A 19,605-nucleotide genomic window follows, 5' to 3' on the forward strand; every position below is an offset into this window, starting at 1 on the left:
CACGAAAAGGATCTGCCTGTATGCCGTGATGTCTGAATTTGGTATCCCTGCAAAACTAATACGGCTATGTAAGCTGACGTTGAGCAACACCAAAAGCTCCGTCAGGATCGGGAAGGACCTCTCCGAGCCGTTCGATACCAAACGAGGCTTCAGACAGGGTGACTCACAATCGTGCGACTTCTTCAATCTATTGCTGGAAAAAATAATACGAGCTGCAGAACTAAATAGGGAGGGTAAAATCTTCTACAAGAGTGTACAGCTCCTGGCGTATGCCGATGATATTGATATCATCGGAAGCAACAACCGCGCCGTTTGTTCTGCGTTTTCCAGACTAGATAAAGAAGCGATATTGAGGACAAGACGAAATATCTCCTGTCATCAAACAAACAGTCAGCGCACTCGCGTCTTGGCTCCCACGTCACTGTTGACAGTCATAACTTTGAAGTTGTAGATAATTTCGTTTATCTGGGAACCAGCATTAACAACACCAACAATGTCAGCCTTGAAATCCAACGCAGAATCACTCTTGCCAACAGGTGCTACTTTGGACTGAGTAGGCAATTGAAAAGTAAAGTCCTCTCTCCCGCAGACGATGGAACGATGAGCTGTACGATTTATACGACGACATTGACATAGTTCAGCGAATAAAAAGACAGCGGCTACGCTGGCTAGGGCATGTTGTACGGATGGAAGAAAACACTCCAGCTTTGAAAGTATTCGATGCAGTACCCGCTGGAGGAAGCCGCGGAAGAGGACGACCTCCACTCCGGTGGAAAGACCAAGTGCAAAGAGACCTGGCTTCACTTGGTGTTTCCAGTTGGCGCCAAAAAGCAAAAAGGAGGAATGAGTGGCGCGCTCTGGTGGATTCGGCTATAATCGCTTAAAGCGGTTCCTACGCCAAATATATATGTATATATATGTGGTCCAGTAGAAGCATTCAAAAAAAAAAATACAAAAATTTGAATTCAAATTATATAATCTATTTGATTTGGCAACTTTAATCTTGCTATAATTCCTCGCTTGGCATTCAATACAGTGTAGTGTAGGAAATAATAATTCGATTATGAAGAAACGAGTTGAAGGATATTCGTGCCACAGCTGTTGTATAGAACATCTCAAACATCTAAGGTTGACCCCTGCCAAAAATTCAGAACGGAATTATTAATCAAGCAATAGTGATATTTGAATGAGAGAAAGTTTCTGGACTTTGTTTTGTGATAAATATTGAATTATCAAAAACAGAGGAACAAGGCAAAATATTAACATTTTATATACACATATCTTCACAGAGAAAACATCAATAATATGTTTTATACAGTTTTATTCAAGATTTGTGGAACAAGAATTAATCAGTATGTTGTAGTTAAACAAATATTAAGGTAAATACAATTTAAATATTTTAGAAGATTTCAAAAAATCAACCATTTTAATTGGACAGTATAATTTTCAATTTTGCATATGTTAATTGGATAGATATTCTCATAAAATCTTTTGCTATCTTTATATAAATGAATATGAAATGAATAAAAATATGAAGAACTGCATCATATTGTAATTTCAAAATAAACTGTCGAGTCGTGGAATAATTAATACTAAATACTGTGTGGAACTTTCATAACTCGAACTCTTAAATTGGCAATAGAAATCAAATTTCATACAAAATTCCTTCCATAAATCGAACTTTTCGACCAGGGCATAATACAAAATTTTAAATTTTACTATCAAGGAAGAATTTTAAAGGCATCCCTTTATCCATATTCGTATATTTTATAGCTTTTGAAATTTAAATTTTTTTTTTATACATTTTTTTTTGTGGCTTATGGTGATTCGAGTTAGGAAAGTTCAATTGTAGATTTATTTATTTTTTGTAATAATTTTTTTTTCAACACGAAAATGAATCTGGAAGGCTTCTGTTTGAACTAACTTTAAATTTTTTTAATTTTGGATAATATTCTCTATTTATGTCTTTATATAAATTTGTAAAAAAAAATCAACTAATTATGCGTGCAAGATTTTATTCTACAATTTTAGAAAAATTATTCTGTTTCACACAAATATGGAGAACCACAACATATTGAAATTAAATGTTTTTACTGCTTAGTTTTAGATTATCTACAATAACACTGTGATAGTTTTTTCCAAAAAAAAAAAAACAAGACAAGACCAAATTCGACGGTTTCCCCCTATTTCGGGTCCTACGAATCGAACTGCATCATTACTTTTTTGAGTTACAATCATGGTTTCATACAAAATTTTTTTTTGAAGTTTTTCATCAAAGTGGCCCATTATAAGAGAAAGGCACTTTTTTCTTCGGTCTCTAACTTTTTTAATGTTGACTTTTTTGGTAAACTTTCTTTGGCAAAGCTTCTCAGAATAAGTCTGTCTTTAAGTTCTTAGAGGACTGTAAACCCCAAAATCAATGTTTTTTGTGTCCTTATAGCCAATATGTCGAAAAAACTGAAATTTAATCCATTTTTTTAATGTTTTTGCCCTCAGGTTTCGTCAATATTTTAATTTACCCTTTGATACTTATATATTAAGTGACATCTTGTAATAGTAAGAAACTTAAGCAAAGACAACGTTCTGAGAAAACTAACCATTAGAAAAAAAAACTTAACAAAATTTGTATTTTTTAAAAAAGCTACACTAACTATGTTTGTATGCTATTTTATTCTTTTTGTATCTTATAACTGTTATCAATAAGTATCATAAATTTGTACACAATATTTAAATTAAATTTAATAAGACATCTATCAATGTCCAACACAAATCAGCAAGCAACGAGTCAAGCTTTTTTCCGCTGTACCAATGCTCAAGGGGGCGGCGACTTGATGCAATCTTTCTCCATGCTCATCGGATTCAGTCGGAACTTGCTGCTCAAAATGGTCCTTGTGATGGTGAAAGAAATAAATTTTTAAGGACATATTCACACCTATTTCTTCAAAAGCGTCTACCATGTCATATACATATTTTTTCCAATCTTCAGACCGGTGCATTCCTAAGCAATGGTTTATAATGTGATGGAGTGTCACTTAATGTATAAGTATCAAAGGGTAAATTAAAATATTGACGAAACCTGAGGGCAAAAACATTAAAAAAAAAAATGGATTAAATTTCAGTTTTTTTTACATATTGGCTATAAGGACACAAAAAACATTGATTTTGGGGTTTACAGTCATCTAAGAACTTAAAGACGGACTTATTCTGAGAAGCTTTGCCAAAGAAATTTTACCAAAAAAGTCAACATTAAAAAAGTTAGAGACCGAAGAAAAAAGTGTCTTTCTCTTACAATGGGCCACTTTGATGAAAAACTTCAAAAAAAAATTTTGTATGAAACCATGATTGTAACTCAAAAAAGTAATGATGCAGTTCGATTCGTAGGACCCGAAATAGGGGGAAACCGTCGAATTTGGTCTTGTCTTTTTTTTTGACTATCACAGTGTAATTATTTTTATTACCTTTAATATATAACCAATATATCATGAGAAGTCAATGTATTAGAAAACTATTACATAATAATGAAATAATTAATACATTAGGACTTTGTAAACTATTTTTTGATGATAATAAATATGAGTAATAAAATCAAATTGATACAGTTGAATTTTCCTACCTCGAATCACCATAACATACAAAAAAACTTCGAATTAGAGATACTTGCGAGTTATGGAAGATAATTGATGTGAAATTATATTTATATTGCCCATTCAAGAGTTCGATTTATGAAAAACTTCGAGTTATGGAAGTTCAACTGAATAATCGTAGAGGATTGTCCATAAAAATGAAATCTTTTGATTTTCCATATGGACTGGCTTTTTCATACATATATATAATTTGTTTTGGTTATAATTTTGTGGAAATATAATAAATAATTTTATTTTCAATTACTTAAACCTATAAAACATTGCACAACTAATAAAATATATTAATATTCGCGCTTATGTGAAGAACATACTACCCCTGCTCTTCCATTACATATTCTACACCAGAAATGTTATAGAATTAACATCACCAGTTACTTAGCACTGCTTCACAATAGCATTCCCTAATATTACAGCATGCTCATTTAACGCCAACAGCGCCACTGTTAACATACACACAGCGCACAATAGGCGCTGTTAATAACCCTTTGCGTGTTGACTTACAGTAACATAGTTAACAGTCAAAAGTCACTGTAAAGTCAACGTCACTGTAACAGTCAACATGACTACGCCGCAGCGACGCTTGTGCGCTGCCAGCCACGCTGCGACAGCAGACGCGCTGCTGCAGTCAGCGTTGCTTATTGCTCTCTGCGCTACGATCGGTTTAACTCTTACTGTTAGCGCTACAGAGCCAATTCGCTCACCTGATGACGCCAGCAATGATCATGCTGGTTTGATTGTGTTAGTGTTATTGGTGCTGATGGTGGTGGTTTGTGTTTCGAGTCTTTTGTTTTCTTCCAACTGCATACATATGTACACACGCTACATGTAGTGCGAGTAGCGCTGTCTCTGCTTTCATATGTAGTTAACTACCATTTGGCTTATAGGGTAGTGCGGTGGCATGATTGTGATTGAGTATGTGTGCGCATATATTTGATGAAATATATGCTTCTTGTAAGACATTGAAAGTCACATCAACTCAGTTGTCTGCCAGTTGTCGAAGCGTAGTAAACGTGCAGCGCGCGAAGAGCAATTCTTATATGTAACATATAGGAGAATAAAAATAAAATTAATATATAAGTGTATAACACCGTAAGAACGGGGTAAACAACTTTGAAGACTAGTTACGTATTTTTGGACTTCCAATTGTGAAAAATAAATATAAATTGTGAAGTGTAAAAAATATAAAAATATAAACTCTGGTTGCATGCAAAATTGTTTTGTATTGCAAGTGATTGACTGATTGACTCTTGTGGTTAGCGCGTGGTTTCATAGTGAAGAAATCCAAGTGCAAAAATTCTGAAAATAAAATTTTAAAAAAAGTTATAAACATTTGGAAAAAATTGGTAAAAAAAAAAATTTCAAAATAATTTTGAAAAAAGTTTCGAAAAAATTTTGGAAAACTATTGGCTACTTGTTGTGCTTTTCGTACCAAAAAATTAACTCTTAAACTAAAGTGTTAAACCAGAAACTATCTACGACTACAAAAAGTATTCTCTGTGGCAAGTGTTAACTTAAAACATAAAAAAATATTAACTAAAGTTGAAAAGCTAAAATTTACAACATATTAAAAAAGCTGTTTGACTAATATTATAACTGCTTATACGGAAGACCGCCAAATAAATAACATATCAAGGTGAGTCTTAGAACCTCTTCTATAGAATTAATAATACTAGAAGTTAAGTAAATTCTTTAGATAAAAATTAGAAGAGAAATTATAAAAAGTCAAGTAACTAATAGAAATAAATTCAAATTGGAGTTTTAAGACTTCAAAAATAGGCGTTACTTGCATAACAGCTCGTCCACCCAAGGACCTATAGTTTCTTCACTACCATAAGTATACCACCAACACATACATACATCCACTTAGAGCGTGCCACTTCAGCACACGCCCACTGTAAAGAAAAAAATTAGTGCAACTGCTCCTGCCAAATCCAAATTGTAGCTAACAGTGCATAGTTTCACTAGCAGTACTTCGCGCTGTAAACAGAAAATCACCTACACGCCTATTATACAACCGTTTCGCAGAGCGTTTTTTCAATTGTCCACTGCTTGCGCTTGCGGTTTCATGCCGATCGTCACCATTCAATCTAATTTTCATGCAAACTAGAGCAGTGATGACAGGTAACAGCCGAAAACCTTCTCTCGTGTTATTTGACTTATATATATGTAGAACTGCTTGTGCGCGCATATGATGTGTCATGCAGTTTTTAGGCGTTGTTGCATATTATTATAATGCGCTTGCAGCAACCCAAATATTGACGCAAACCCAAAGCGAGGGAGTTGCTGTACAAAAAATAGAAACTGTAAACACGATGCGCGCGGTGTGATTGGGTATGAAAATACCTCCGCTGAAAATAATTAGTTTAGTAGACCTTTTTTTGGAACATCGTTCACTTAACAGTGGATTTAACAGAGCACTGTTAAGTTTATAATGAGGAAATGAAAAATGTTAAATTAATGCTAAATTTGGCATGCTGGGATCGTATATGTGTGCAGAATATTATAAAAAAAAATATTTTGAAAATTTTCGAAAATTTCGAAAATCAATTTTTTAACCTAACATATTAAATTGCTTGGATTAGGCTGTACAAAAAATGAGCTACCAATATTAATATACCAAACAAATTCGCATTTTCACGCTTAAATTCGCTGTAAATTCACGCATTGTCGCATAAGTGTTTCTTGCAAAATATTTAAAAAACAAAAAATCTCATAAAAAATGGCCAAAATCGTAAAAAAATTGCAATACCCTAAAAGTAGTCAGCAAAAAACACACACAATTTGTACACAATTGCAAAAAAGTCTAGAGAACTCATACGCGTACAAACGTTAAAAAACGACGTGATACCCGCTATGCAGCGCATGCGCATCAAGGTTACGTCTACGTGCCGAACAGTGACAAAGGGACGAAGCGTGAAAAATCGCTAAAAAATGGTCTCGCCAATGCTGCTGACAGGCAATGTAAACAACAAATGAAATATATGCACTAGAAAATGCCCAACTAAATCGAAAATGTTAAAAAAAGGCAATGGAAAAGGTAACAAATTAACTAACAGCAGAGCATGGGCTGAACAGAAATGTAAATGTTAAATCAAAAATTCGTATCAAACAATTAAAATTTGTTTACATATCCCTGAAATTATATAACATCCTTAACAGGCGTAAACAATAGACGACAGAACATTTGGAACAATAACAGCGGCTTAACAGAGGTAACTTAACAGCGATGACAATAACAGCGACTTAACAGAGGTAACTTAACAGCGATTTAACAGAACCAAGCGCTGAGAACAATAACAACGCTTAACAGCGACTTAACAGCACAACAACAACACTGTGCTAAGTTAACAGAGTCTTCTCTGTAAAAAAGGTTAACATAACCAAGCACTGTTAAAGTAAGAACAATAGCAGTGACTTAACAGCGCTGGTCTATGTTAACATTGCAACAACAACACTGTGCTCTGTTAACAGTGCAACAACAACTACACACTGCTATGTTAACAGCGCAACAACAACACTGTGCTCTGTTAACAGTACCTTCACTGTAAAAAAGTTAACAGAGCCAGACACTTTAACAGTGAGAACAATAGAAACGATTTAACAGCGCTGCACTCTGTTAACAGCACAACAACAACACTGTGCTAAGTTAACAGAGCATTCACTGTAAAAAAGTTAACAGAGCACAAAAGTTAACAGTACTTTCAATGTTAAATGTTAGCAGAGCATTGGTGCTCTGACTGTCTGACTAGGTGACTTAACAGCGCACAATACGCTTACCCAACCGAACGGACAGTCCTTCAAAGATCTAACATTAGCAGGAAATACCTACCAACATAACGTTTTACTAGAATATGATTATGTGCGTGAGTTTTTTCTGCCAAATTCTGCTGCGGCTACTATTGTATAAGTTTTAGGTAGGGCATTGCGCACGAACCGTAAAGGTCATACAAGTATATATCTAAAAAAAGGCAAATAAAACGCTTAGATCAGCATATGTTTTGAGTGTAATTCGCACAGCAACGCCTCAAGCTGGAGGCCACACTCCTTTTTGGGCATTTCGACTATAAAAAAACGGACGAGTTAAGCAAACAGCACATTTACACAGCAAACGTCAGGAACAACGGTTCAGTCAGGAGCCAAAAGTGTGTAAAAAAAATTAGAAAATTATTAAATATATTTAACAGCAACTGTGCATTAAACACAGTAAGTTGTAAATTGTATTAACAGTGTTAACAGCAAGAAGTGAAATCAAACAGAAATGGCAGAAATGATGGATGTGTGTGTGCCCGAAGTTGGTCTTAATATGGTTAGTTGAGCTACAAATTGTATTATAAACAATGTGAAATAAGCGAATGAGCAATTACAATTAGAGACAGTTGGTGCTCCAGCGAAGAAGTGAAGCATTAAGCATAAGTGAAGAGAACTGGTTAAAATAAAATTTTAAATTTCGAAAAAAAATGTTAAAAATTTAAAAAATACTTATTGAAATTAAATCTTATATTAAGAATAGTCTCGAAATATCTGCACTGTTAACAAAATTACTCATAAATAATTTTCTTCTTAATTTACAGATGAATCAAACATGCAAAGTATGTGGTGAACCAGCCGCCGGTTTCCATTTTGGCGCTTTCACATGCGAGGGCTGCAAGGTAAGTTGTCAAGAAAAACTAAAAATCAATATAAAAAATATTGAAAAGCAATTATAAATGAGAATTTGAGCGCTGAAAATCATATCAAAAATCAAAATAAATTAAAAAAAATGTTAAATATCAAAAAATTCTCCTCAAACTTTCGCTTTCAAAATTTTAAGTACCATGACAGCCAACACTTATTAATAAATCATTCTCTTTCCTCTTCTTCTTAACAGTCCTTCTTCGGTCGCTCGTACAACAATCTCTCGTCCATTAGCGAATGCAAGAATAACGGCAAATGCGTGATCGACAAGAAGAATCGCACCACCTGCAAAGCTTGCCGTCTACGCAAATGCTACACAGTTGGCATGTCAAAGGGTGGCTCACGCTATGGGCGCCGTTCCAACTGGTTCAAAATCCATTGTCTGCTGCAGGAACAGCAACAGCAAGCTTTAGATGCCGCCAACAAGGCAGCCGCTGCTGCGGCCGGCGGTAATGTCGGTGGTGCACCAAATGCCGCTGGCGGTTTTGGTGATATGGCCAATGCTGCAGCCGCTGCTGCTGCCGCTGCCGCCGCCAAACAACACATGCAAGCATTGAATCCACACATGGCTGCCGCCAGCGGTTTGCTCGGCTATCCCGGTTACCATTTGCCCGATATGATGGCACAGGCTGCGCCTTTCATGACCGCCGCAGCACGTCATCCCGCTGCCGACGCCGCCGGTTCGTTGCCGTTCTTCAGCATGATGAATACACTGCCGAATATGGGTGTGAATGCACAGTCCGCATTCCAGTTGCCACCACATTTACTGTTCCCCGCCGCCGCCGCTGCCGCTGCCTATCATCCAAATGCCGCCGCTGCTGCTGCCGCAGCCGCTGATGCCGCTTACCGCAATGAAATGTACAAACATCGTCAGTCCGTGGATTCGGCTGCCTCAAGTGAATCGGCACAACGTTATTCGCCACAAATTGCCGCCGGCGCTGCAGCTGCTGCAGAACAACAAATGCGTGAAGAACAGGAAGCAGCGCGTCACTCACCGGAACTGTGCGTATCGGGCGGTGATGAGGAGGATGAAGATGAATTGGATGTGCATTCGCCTTCACCAGCTACTGTACAACAAACACACCAACAACAAATCTACCAACAAATGCACGCACAACAACAACAGCAACACCAAATACACAGTCCGATCGCGATACGCGCTTCCCCACAAACCACCGCACCGCTCAGCAGCTCACCCCTGTGCGTGCCCGTGCCCACCTCCGCGCTCACACCCAACTCCGTGAATTCGCCCACACACCAACCCAGCTCACCGACACCCACAACCGATGCCGCTGCACTCTCCTTCGCCGCCAAAATGCAATCACTCTCACCCGTCTCCGTCTGCTCCATCGGCGCAGAGAACATGAACACACAGCAACACTGCGCCATGGACGCGCAGGACGGTCCTATGGATCTGAGCATGAAGCCCAGCAGCTCCACATCGCGTGCCTCGACGCGTCTCAGCGGCGATTGTGACATGAACTGCGATCTGAGCGAAGAGGAGCAAGCCGTGTTGGATACACGTCGCAAGTACTATTACAACAGCGATCACAGCGAGTCCGATACCTCGTCGGATGACAGCAGCGCCGCCAACAAGCGTCAGAAGATGATCGATGAGGGCTACAATTCGGCGGGCTATGCATCCTCGCATGGTTCCACCGTGTCGACAGCGTCCGCGACCAGCATGCACGGTATCTTTGTGTGCGTCTAAGCTGCAAAACATACATATAGTACATACACACCTGCTTGGCGCCGGCGCTGCATAGTGTTCGAAGGGAAAAGTGTCGCTGTGGGTGGAGCTCACTCACACGGTTGCTCACTCGCTTGCTCTCACCCGCCACCAATAAAGCTGTCATTTGTTGCTGTTGTTGTTTTCGAAGTGGTTTTTGTGATCTTCGATCAGCGTAACTGTTGTATGGAATGCAAATCAGCACACGCTCACACGGCGCTCTGCTCTCCATAGCTTCGATCGAGTTTGTACGCCTACACAGGCACACACTCTTTGTTGGAGTATGCGCGCTCACCTAACGGTCATAGCTGCTTGTTGTATTAGATGATTACACACATATGTATCGTTTGCTATCTCTCTCTCTCGCACACTCATTTGCAAGCGCGCTGAGTAAGCTCTGTTACAAATATGTTGAAGTGAGATGGCAATAGCGCGTCAGCAATTGGTGTGGAAAAGCGTTCAATGCGCTCAGCATACATACACACACACACACTTGTGTCAATTCGGATCCAAATATTCAAATGTAATTGATTTCAATCGCAATTTAGTCGCATTTAGTCGCTTTTAATTTAATTAATGCAAATTTATAAATGAAGATATTCCAACTAGTTTTGTAAGTGTTTAGTTAAATAACAAAGCAATAGCGAATTAAATAATTATTATTATATTGTTAAAAGATTAGTTAAACAAAAAATGAATATATAATTACACAATCAATTTTCTGTAAATAATTAGCTTTTTTAGTTTAAGATTTTAGGTGTTCACCTATTTATTTACGATGGCTATCGGCTCTCATATTTTATTTATAAAATGTAAATATTTATATTTTAAGTTAGTTTTTGTTGTTATAAGCTACAAAATATTGCAATTAATGAAAAAAAGAAAACCAAAATTTATACAAAACATGAAAAACTCTTAGTCTTTATTGAATTTTAGTCCCTCCCCACCTGCTAGATAGTTCTACATTGTTTGTTTATAGTTATGTTAAATGAAATTAAATTATGGAAATTAAAAATCATAAAATAAATAAAATAAAAGAAAAAATAATGAAAAGTATTTTTATTTTACACAAGTGACACTAAAATGGCGGTTTTAGGTCGATTCTCATTGTGATTCAACTTGCTCCTTCTCTTCAATTTATTTCAGCGTTACAAAATTTTAAATGGATGTTAAAAACATATTTTCGAAACTACTCGACCAATTTCATTGAAATATGGTTCATACAATCTTCTTGACTTCCCAATAATATGTTATGAGAATAGTTCAAATACAATACATACAATCTTCTTGACTTCCCAATAATATGTTATGAGAATAGTTCAAATTGGTTTACCACTACGCCTACTTCTCATATACAAGATCTTCGAAGTCAATCTGAATAGTTAACTTTACAATATATAAATTAAGCACTAGTGAAGGTATCGGAGCAGAACTTTGCACAAATACTACGTTTATAATGTGTAGTGTTATGAAATATTGCCCTACTAAAAACGCCGAAATCGAACCATAAGTATTCAAAGCCCAAACAAATTGTTTACCGAAAATATAGGTAAGTCTCACAGATATTTTGAAGAATTTCAGAGGGAATCTATTTCTTCTAATAATATGTCTCCGTTCCAAAAATGAGTAAAATCGGGTCATAACTTCCCCTAGGTATATGGGAGACCTAATATTAAGGTTTTCTAACTTTCTATATATATAGAAAGTCCATTATAATACATATGCCGAATATGTGAGTCAAATTGTGTTTTATATTAATAAAATTAAATAAATTAAGAATAAAGAGTATAAAATGTTCGGTGACACCCGAACTTAGCGAACTTGTTTTCAATATAATAATCTAATTTATTTTACTTTGATACTGTATACGTACATATTATGGAGACGAGAACGTAGAAAAAATATTTTGAGAAAAAGCAATAAATATATACCGACAAGTAAGGAAAGGCTAAGTTCGGGTGCAAAAGAACATTTTATACTCTCGCAATTTATTGATGTAATTTTATAAAGATAACACAATTCGACCCATATATTCGGCATAAAGTTCAATAGAATAACGAAAGTCATCATAAATAGTAATTCTTAAAACGATTTCACTCGTTTTTACCACCAAGATACAATATATCGAAGACTATACGGTCACTTAATTTTATATTACTGTGGCATCGGTACACTCGACCGTACGGTCAACCAGTTCCAGTACAAAGTACTAATTACTAAATAATACAACCCTGACCAAAATAAGATAGACAACCCACTACTGCCGAACTGACGAGGACAGTTGAAGTTGAGAGTCCACCATGTTAAGTCATATTTTCTGCATGTTAAATTTCATAAAACTAATTGTTAACCAAACTAATGTTTTATATATAAATGACTTACGCCGTTATAAAAAATAAGAGTTTTTTAAATAAAGAACCCACATTACTTATAATTGGGTATATGGGATCTGGAAGTTATGACCCGATTTTAACAATTTTTGGTACAGAGAAAAACTGTTATAAGAAAAAAAAAAGAGGGAATGAATTACCTTAAAATATCTGAGAGATTTACCTATATTTTCGGTCATAGATTACCCTTAGGCACGAAGTTCTTCATGTTCTAAATCAGGGGCCTTGAAAAGTCATGGTCCGATTTTGAAAATTTTTCCACAACTGATGTCACAGCTCAACTACAATATTTGTGTGAAGTTTTATTCCGCTATCTTCATTTGTTCCTAATGTATATATGTATTATAAAGTGAACGAATCAGACGAATTCAAAATTGAGTTATGTGACAAGTAGGAGTAGTTGTGAACCGATTTTGCCCATATTCCACCCGTGTTATGAGGGTGTCAAGAAAGTGTTACATACCGAATTTCATTGAAATCGGTGGAGTAGTTCTTGAGATATGGTTTTTGACCCATAAGTGGGCGACGCCACGCCCATTTTCCATTTTGTAAAAAGATCTCAGTGCAGCTTCCTTACGAAGTTAGTACTTGTATAGTCGGGCATCATTCCTTTGAATGTCATCGCTAATCATAAATTGTTGTATAATTAGTGTATACTATATGGCAATGAGCTCTCAGATTGAAACACACAATATTGATAAGATTTCGAATTTCTAGGTTTACAGTACTACATAAGATTTTATAACTTATATCTATACTACTATTATAAAGAGGAAATATTTGTATGTACGTTTGTAATGAATTAATTAAAAAACTACTGTGCCGATTCAAAAATTCTTTCACCATTGGAAAGCTACATTCAGCCCTAGAATCTCAACTTTCTGGAAGTAGTTCCCAGGTGAGGGCATCAAAAAGACTTCGTGATGGAGAATCTTAATCTGAAACTGAAAATCGTCTTGCTAGTCATTCTTTTAGCGTGTGCAGCGGCTTGAAGAACAAAATATTAGAAATGTACAAGCCCGCACTAGGGCGTCGAACTCTGAACATTCCCAAAGCCCCCATAATCAGAGAAAAAAAACAACGGTCACCACAAACTAGAGGTTGTAATCAAGTTTTAGCTCATTACAAATAAAATGTAATTTCATGTTCGAATTTTTCCTTATTTTACTTTTTTTATATGAACCCACTTAAGAAAGGGGAAAGTACATACATATGTATGGGAGAGTGTGTATAGGTGTAGAATGTTGAAACATCTTCAGCACAATAAAAATCTGTTTAGATGAACTCCAAATAGCTTATTTACAAAGCAAAAGACAATTGGGGAGATGTTCCGTAATCGGGTAAGGATTCACAGAGAAAAGCTCTGGCCGCAGACAGAGCACATTCTGCTACTAGAATGTGTGGCACTTCACAGAAGCAGGAGTAAATTATTAGTACTTAGCAACCCAATTGAGGAACGCATCGACTCCCTCACTACCAGCATCATTCAGGAATTTATAAGAGTGCTGGGACTGAAGGAGTTGTTGTAGTCATAAGGAGGGCACAATAGACTTCAGGTCGCAGTTCATTCCTCTTAACTTTTATTTTTCTATAGCAAAAGAAGGAATGCCAATGTGGTTCAACTTTAAATAGACAAAATCGGGCTTGGGAAAAAATTAACTGCTGAAATTATTCCACCAGAGTCTGCCAAAGAAATTAGATGGAGATTTATAGTACCATAATCATTATTCAAAAATCAGCACGAATTACCAAACCGTGAGAGCACTGTATTTTATTGAGTGATAAAATTCTCTTCTTTGCTTAATATTCACTTTAACCCAGGAGGATCCAGCAACTATCTTCGAAATAATACAAGATTTCTTAAAGTTAATCGAGAAAGCAAGAAGAAAGTTTTACCCGCATAGAAACCGATAATAAATAAGAGGGTGCCTTTCTAGTCAAGTCGCCAGTCTGATAATAACAGTGGGTCCAGCCAGTCAGAGTCCATAATAGGAACAGCATTTCTATTTAAAGGGCTGTGGAGTTGGGCATAGATTGAGTTATATCTCAAGGGTTTCTTAAGAGACTGTCTAAAATATTCATATAGCAGCTAGTTCAAAGTATGTAGTGGATCTCTACATCGAACTATGAAATTGGCGGTAGCTTAGCATGAAGAAAAGATGCAATTTAAGAAAAAAAATTACATTGAAACATTTTCAAAATACTCAACATTTTTCCAATCAAAACACCCAACCAACGACGCGCCTGTGCAATTGCCACAAAAGACTTAAGCGACAAACTCGCTAATATAGTCTGCGACCATATCCGTGTGAAGTAAATCAAACTGATTTATATACAAGCGATACACTTTAACCAGCACAACAACAACAAATGCATGCAAATATGGAAACATTACAACAACTACGGTGATGTGGTTGTAGTTGTGGCGCGCTGCCAACAGCGCCAAAGCGAGTGCGAGTCAAAGCCTGTTTAAGAATAAATATTTAAAGCCACAGCGATGTACATTATTTGTGTTACAGTTGCTGCTGCTGTCCGCCCCATTTGCTGTTGCTGTTAGCTGATTGCCATGCACGTGTTCTTCTTGCTGCCACTGTCGCTGCCGCTGCTGCGCCATGCCATAGCGACGACGCGCCACAAGTCTTTCACAACTTAATGAAGCGATTAAAATTCCACACCGCAACACGAATGACTTTTATATGTGTTAATATTAAGTTTATTATTTGAAGCAGCACGTGGTTGTTTTGGGCAGCAGGCAGCAAGCGACAGCGAGTGGCAGCACACATTCAAGCAGGAGCCAATAAGCAGCTGCGCGCCGCTGTTTAACTATTTACTTTAATTTCGAGTTTTATATGTGCCAGCTCTTCCTCTTGCCACACCACCCACACATGCACACATGTTGAAATATATATAAATGTCCGCAGCTATGTAGCTTTAGCTGCCCGCTGCTCGCATCAAGCTGCGCATAACAAATAGTTGCGCCATTGTAGCCTCGCATTCTTAGCTGCTCTTATGTGTGGTTCTTCAGCAGCAGCCACCACTTGCTATAAGACTATAAGTGTATAGCTTTTATTATGTTGGTTTTGTTTTTGTTTTGTGAAATAAAACTGTCTGCTGACCAGTTGACTGCCGGCGTACAACGAGTTCCACCGCTTTCAAGTGGCAAAGTAGTTAATAAAAATTTAATAAAGTCGCCATTGAGGTTGGTACAGCGTATGACAGCGAAAACGTATTATTACCTAAAGAGCTTTAATTGAGTCAAATTGATTTGTGCTGGCGTCAGGTGCACACTTTTATTGAGAATTTTTGAAGGAAATTGTTCTTAGTTAGAAAGTTAACAAATTTATCTTATAAAAAAGAAACTTTTATTTTTATAGGAGAGTCTTATTCCAAAAGTATTACAGGGATCATACAGTTTGAAGTAAGAAGCAGATAATAGTTAGCAGCATCGTACATAGATTCGTATATAAGTACGAATATGACACCGACCTTTAATAACTTCTATTTCAGCAGTTCTGTTAACTTAAAAAGAACTTGGATTCTCATCTGTCGATTTCATTCGTGTCATTTGTACCGAAGTCTGTTGCTCAAACTTAATATTCATCTGACTAGTATGAAATTGTTTAAATAACCTCAAAGTGTATGGTAGAAGAAAATACAATTATTCGAAATACATCCTAATCCTTCAGAGTATCCATTTCTAGTTTGAACACAGCTAAAAAATTAACTCAATTTTTTCTTAATGCCTAAAGAGATAAACTGAATCTTCTGCGATTTTATTGTTATGCTGATATTTCATAGTTGGAGAATTTCTCCATAATAGGTGAGTGAAAGTGTTTAGGGTCCTATCTGTACGAAATATATGCGAATAATCCTGATCTGAATTAACAATACTTAGATATGTATGCTATGACCAAGAAGGCAGAACAGGAGTCCAACATATACATATATCTGCAAGCTTTAGAGCTCTTTAGCCATACAATAGCTATCCATAATGAAATATGCTCATTTGTGGTACAATTTAATCATGGAGTTGACCGTCGACCTCAATGTGAGAACAAATCATCAGCCAAAGGCCTCTGCAGTACTGAAAATAATTATATTATCTTTACTTAAGATTTAGTTCAGGGGAAATTCCCAGGTACTGTGTATGAACTTACACAAAGTTACTTCGGCGTCGTAACGAAATGGGCTGCGGGATGTAGCCTTTCCGCAAATCCAAGCAAAACCGAAATGGTTCTGTTCACAAGACAGTACAAAATATCGGAAGCCTCCTTGTCATTGATGGGCGAAACTTGTCTCCGTCCAGCGGATAGAGTCAAGTGCCCAGGTCTCATCCTGGATAAAAAGCTCTCATGGAAACACAATATAGAGGAGAGAGCTAAGAAGTCATCGGTTGCCTTATATTTCTGCAGAGGAGCGATCGGAAAAAGTGGTTCTCTGGCTATATGAAACTATAGTCAAGCCGAATATGTTCTATGGGATACTCGTGTGCTGGAAGTCTCTTGAGAAGGCTTCACTAGCCAAAATACTAGTAAATGCTCAATGAGCGGCTCTCGTAAGTATGAGTGGCGCGCTCCGAAGGACACCAACCATGACACTTAACGCCTTACTGCATATAGCACCCGTGGACATAGCTAGACTTAGGGAATCCATTCAAGTATCCTCGCTCACTTGGACTTCATTCTGAGGTTATTGGATTATCTCCATGCCGCTGAGCATAGCCCTGGCAACAACTTCTCTGCTCTTATTCCCTCAAGGGACGTTTGGGCGGGAAGGAGTCGTTGGAGGAGCGGCGCGGTGAGCTTCTTCACGGATGGGTCGAAGTTGGCGGGAAAGGTTGGCGGTGGAGTTTACTGTCGGGAACTTCGCATCAACCTTAGTTTCAAGCTTCCCGATTATTGCAGCGTTTTTCAAGCGGGAGTGGCTGCTATTAAGGCAGCGACGGATATATTGCTTCGAAGCGCAACAACCTTTAGGGAGGTGACGATCCACTCGGATAGTAGAGCGGCGATACTAGCCCTTTTTTTGCGAGATCAAGAAAGAGATTTCTTGGATATCACTCTTTCGAGCAGGCTCGCGAAATAGCGAATTTATAAGTTAAAAATCTCTGCAGATTTGTAGTAGGTTCAGGGCGTTTGTCGACTCGTAACTGCTAATCTAGGTGGATCCAGGCTTTTCAAAGGACTATATTTTAAAGTCTGCGTGTGTTTCCCTTTGGGAAACAGCTTTACAATCTAACCTAATCTACTTAATATTTAAGATCGTTGAACGGTCCCTTTATAGACTTTTCGATAAATACAGAGTATGCCGTATTTGTTGTTATTCGTATGTCAGTCTAAGTGAAGAAGCCACTTCACGCCTCAGATGTGATTTTAATACTAGGCGCATTATTTTGGACCAACGACCAACTTCAATTCCAAATCGATTTTCTATAAAGGAGAATGTGTTCTACCATATATCATTATTGTATATACCACAACGGGACTATAAGTGACTATAATATTTTGAAAATTTCGTAATTTGACAAAAAAAAAATACTTTTTTGAATGGTATCTTATATAAAAACTCTAAATGGTGCTCACCATAGCAGTTAACTTGACTCAAAAAGAGTTATTTCACCTTCATACACAAGCAACAACACCTGAATGCTCAATTTTGAAACCTTTCTAAAAACCTCCTCTAAAATTCTATTTGCATTGGTTGCTTTTCTAGAGCTCAGGCGGCATTTTTTATGTATTTCAAACCCATTCAAGCAAATGAAACTTTAATTCCCGCACGGCCTTTTAACACGCCGCATATCCTTTTAACTCAATTTATAATTTTTTATTCCGCATTTACTTAACACATGCATACTATTTATTTATTTACACATATTTACACTTGCAGGCTTTTACCCTTTGAGAACGGAGTGAAGGAGAAAAATTCAAACCAAATTGAAATGGCCAAATGTGACTAAGCAGCAAGAGAAGAGACGGTGATGATTGCATGCTAACAATTTCCATGCGCATATTTGCTAAGCCAACAAGAACAACAATAACAAATGCAGCAAGATGCACAAGTGACCTAAGAAAATACGCCAATAGATGTGTGTGTGTGTGTATGTGTGCGCTGAGCAAATAAAATAATAATGGTAATAATAATAAAAGCAAAGCATTAGATGGCAAGCAATGGGCGTATTTAACTGGCCAAATGAAGAGCTAAAAATAACATTGACTCGAGAACACGTGAGCGGTCCAGGCCAGCGGCTGCGTTGCGTTCTGCTATGTTATGGTACTTTGGCAAAAGGGTAAATAGAAGAAAATTCAAATTGAAAACACCAAAGGGCGGCAGTAAAAAATAAAAAAATCAAGCAAAAAACAACAAAAAATCATGGAAAAAAATCAATAAAAAAAATTTTAACTCAAATTGGTCCAATATTTACAAAACATGATCACCGCATTGTGGCGGCTTATTAGAACATCAATAATGGCAACGCCCGTGCATGCTAAGCGTACAAGTGATTTCTTAATTTTTTTCGAATTCTTTCTGTATCTCAGCTCAGCGCCTAACACTCATTGCTGTTGTTCTCGTTACTTAACACAACTCTTTTTTTTTCATAGTTTTGTTTTTGTTTTTGTTCATTGCCTTGTTTGCTTTTAGCTTTTTCAACACGTCTTCACCAGCATCAGCTTCAGTTACAGCGCGCGGTCTTTGTACGCGCCGCCATGCCAAAGGATGCTTTTGTTTCCTTCGCGTTTGCACTAATTTAATAGCCGCTTTGAAGGCGGTCAATTCAGCGTTGGCGGAAGAGGCTCAAAGTGGCGTGATGCTCGCTTGGTTGGGAAAAAATACTGCCGATTGTTTGACAAATGTAAATAAGAGCGTTTCTGCTATTGCACTAATGTAATTGTGTGGGCATGTTTAGTGATCTGAGACATTTTTTACATATAATATAAATTGATTATTAGAGTAACTTTGGGTAGGTGAAGGTGGAGAATCAATCAATAAAATTGAAAATCGAGCTTCGAATTCTCAAAGAAAGACTTTCTTACATTTCTTATGCATTTTTGCAAGTTCGTGTAAGATTTTCTGGAAAGATTTTAAAACGCTTTATATCTGTTGCCCTTGTTACAATGCATTACTCAGTTACAAAATTGTACGTATGGTGTGAACATATGAATTGGTAACC

General features: G+C 37.0%; 1 protein-coding gene across 2 annotated transcripts; it reads left to right on the forward strand.

The window, feature by feature from the left end:
- The first annotated feature begins 4,627 nt into the window (after positions 1-4,627).
- LOC105215591 (zygotic gap protein knirps) lies at positions 4,628-11,002 on the forward strand. 2 transcript variants are annotated; one of them, XM_011189598.3, is made up of 3 exons: positions 4,628-5,277; positions 8,216-8,293; positions 8,512-11,001. In XM_011189598.3, the coding sequence occupies exons 2-3, from the start codon at positions 8,216-8,218 to the stop codon at positions 10,027-10,029; spliced, it is 1,596 nt and encodes a 531-aa protein (XP_011187900.1). In that variant the 5' UTR covers positions 4,628-5,277; the 3' UTR covers positions 10,030-11,001. The 2 variants fall into 2 exon arrangements, with proteins under 2 accessions (XP_011187900.1, XP_054085362.1); XM_054229387.1 differs by lacking the exon at positions 4,628-5,277 and adding an exon at positions 7,578-7,950 and having other exon boundaries at positions 8,512-11,002.
- Positions 11,003-19,605: the final 8,603 nt, after the last annotated feature.

The sequence above is a fragment of the Zeugodacus cucurbitae genome, chromosome 4 (genome assembly GCF_028554725.1).
Source record: "Zeugodacus cucurbitae isolate PBARC_wt_2022May chromosome 4, idZeuCucr1.2, whole genome shotgun sequence".
Classification (NCBI taxonomy): Eukaryota; Metazoa; Arthropoda; class Insecta; order Diptera; family Tephritidae; genus Zeugodacus; species Zeugodacus cucurbitae.

What these genes read in the sequence shown, in the direction of transcription:
- LOC105215591 (XM_054229387.1), top strand. Translation starts at nt 7,903, where the DNA reads ATGGCAGAAATGATGGATGTGTGTGTGCCCGAAGTTGGTCTTAATATG. An exon ending in CCGAAGTTGGTCTTAATATG is followed by an intron (nt 7,951 to 8,215) that starts GTTAGTTGAGCT and finishes CTTAATTTACAG; the next exon opens with ATGAATCAAACATGCAAAGT. An exon ending in TCACATGCGAGGGCTGCAAG is followed by an intron (nt 8,294 to 8,511) that starts GTAAGTTGTCAA and finishes TCTTCTTAACAG; the next exon opens with TCCTTCTTCGGTCGCTCGTA.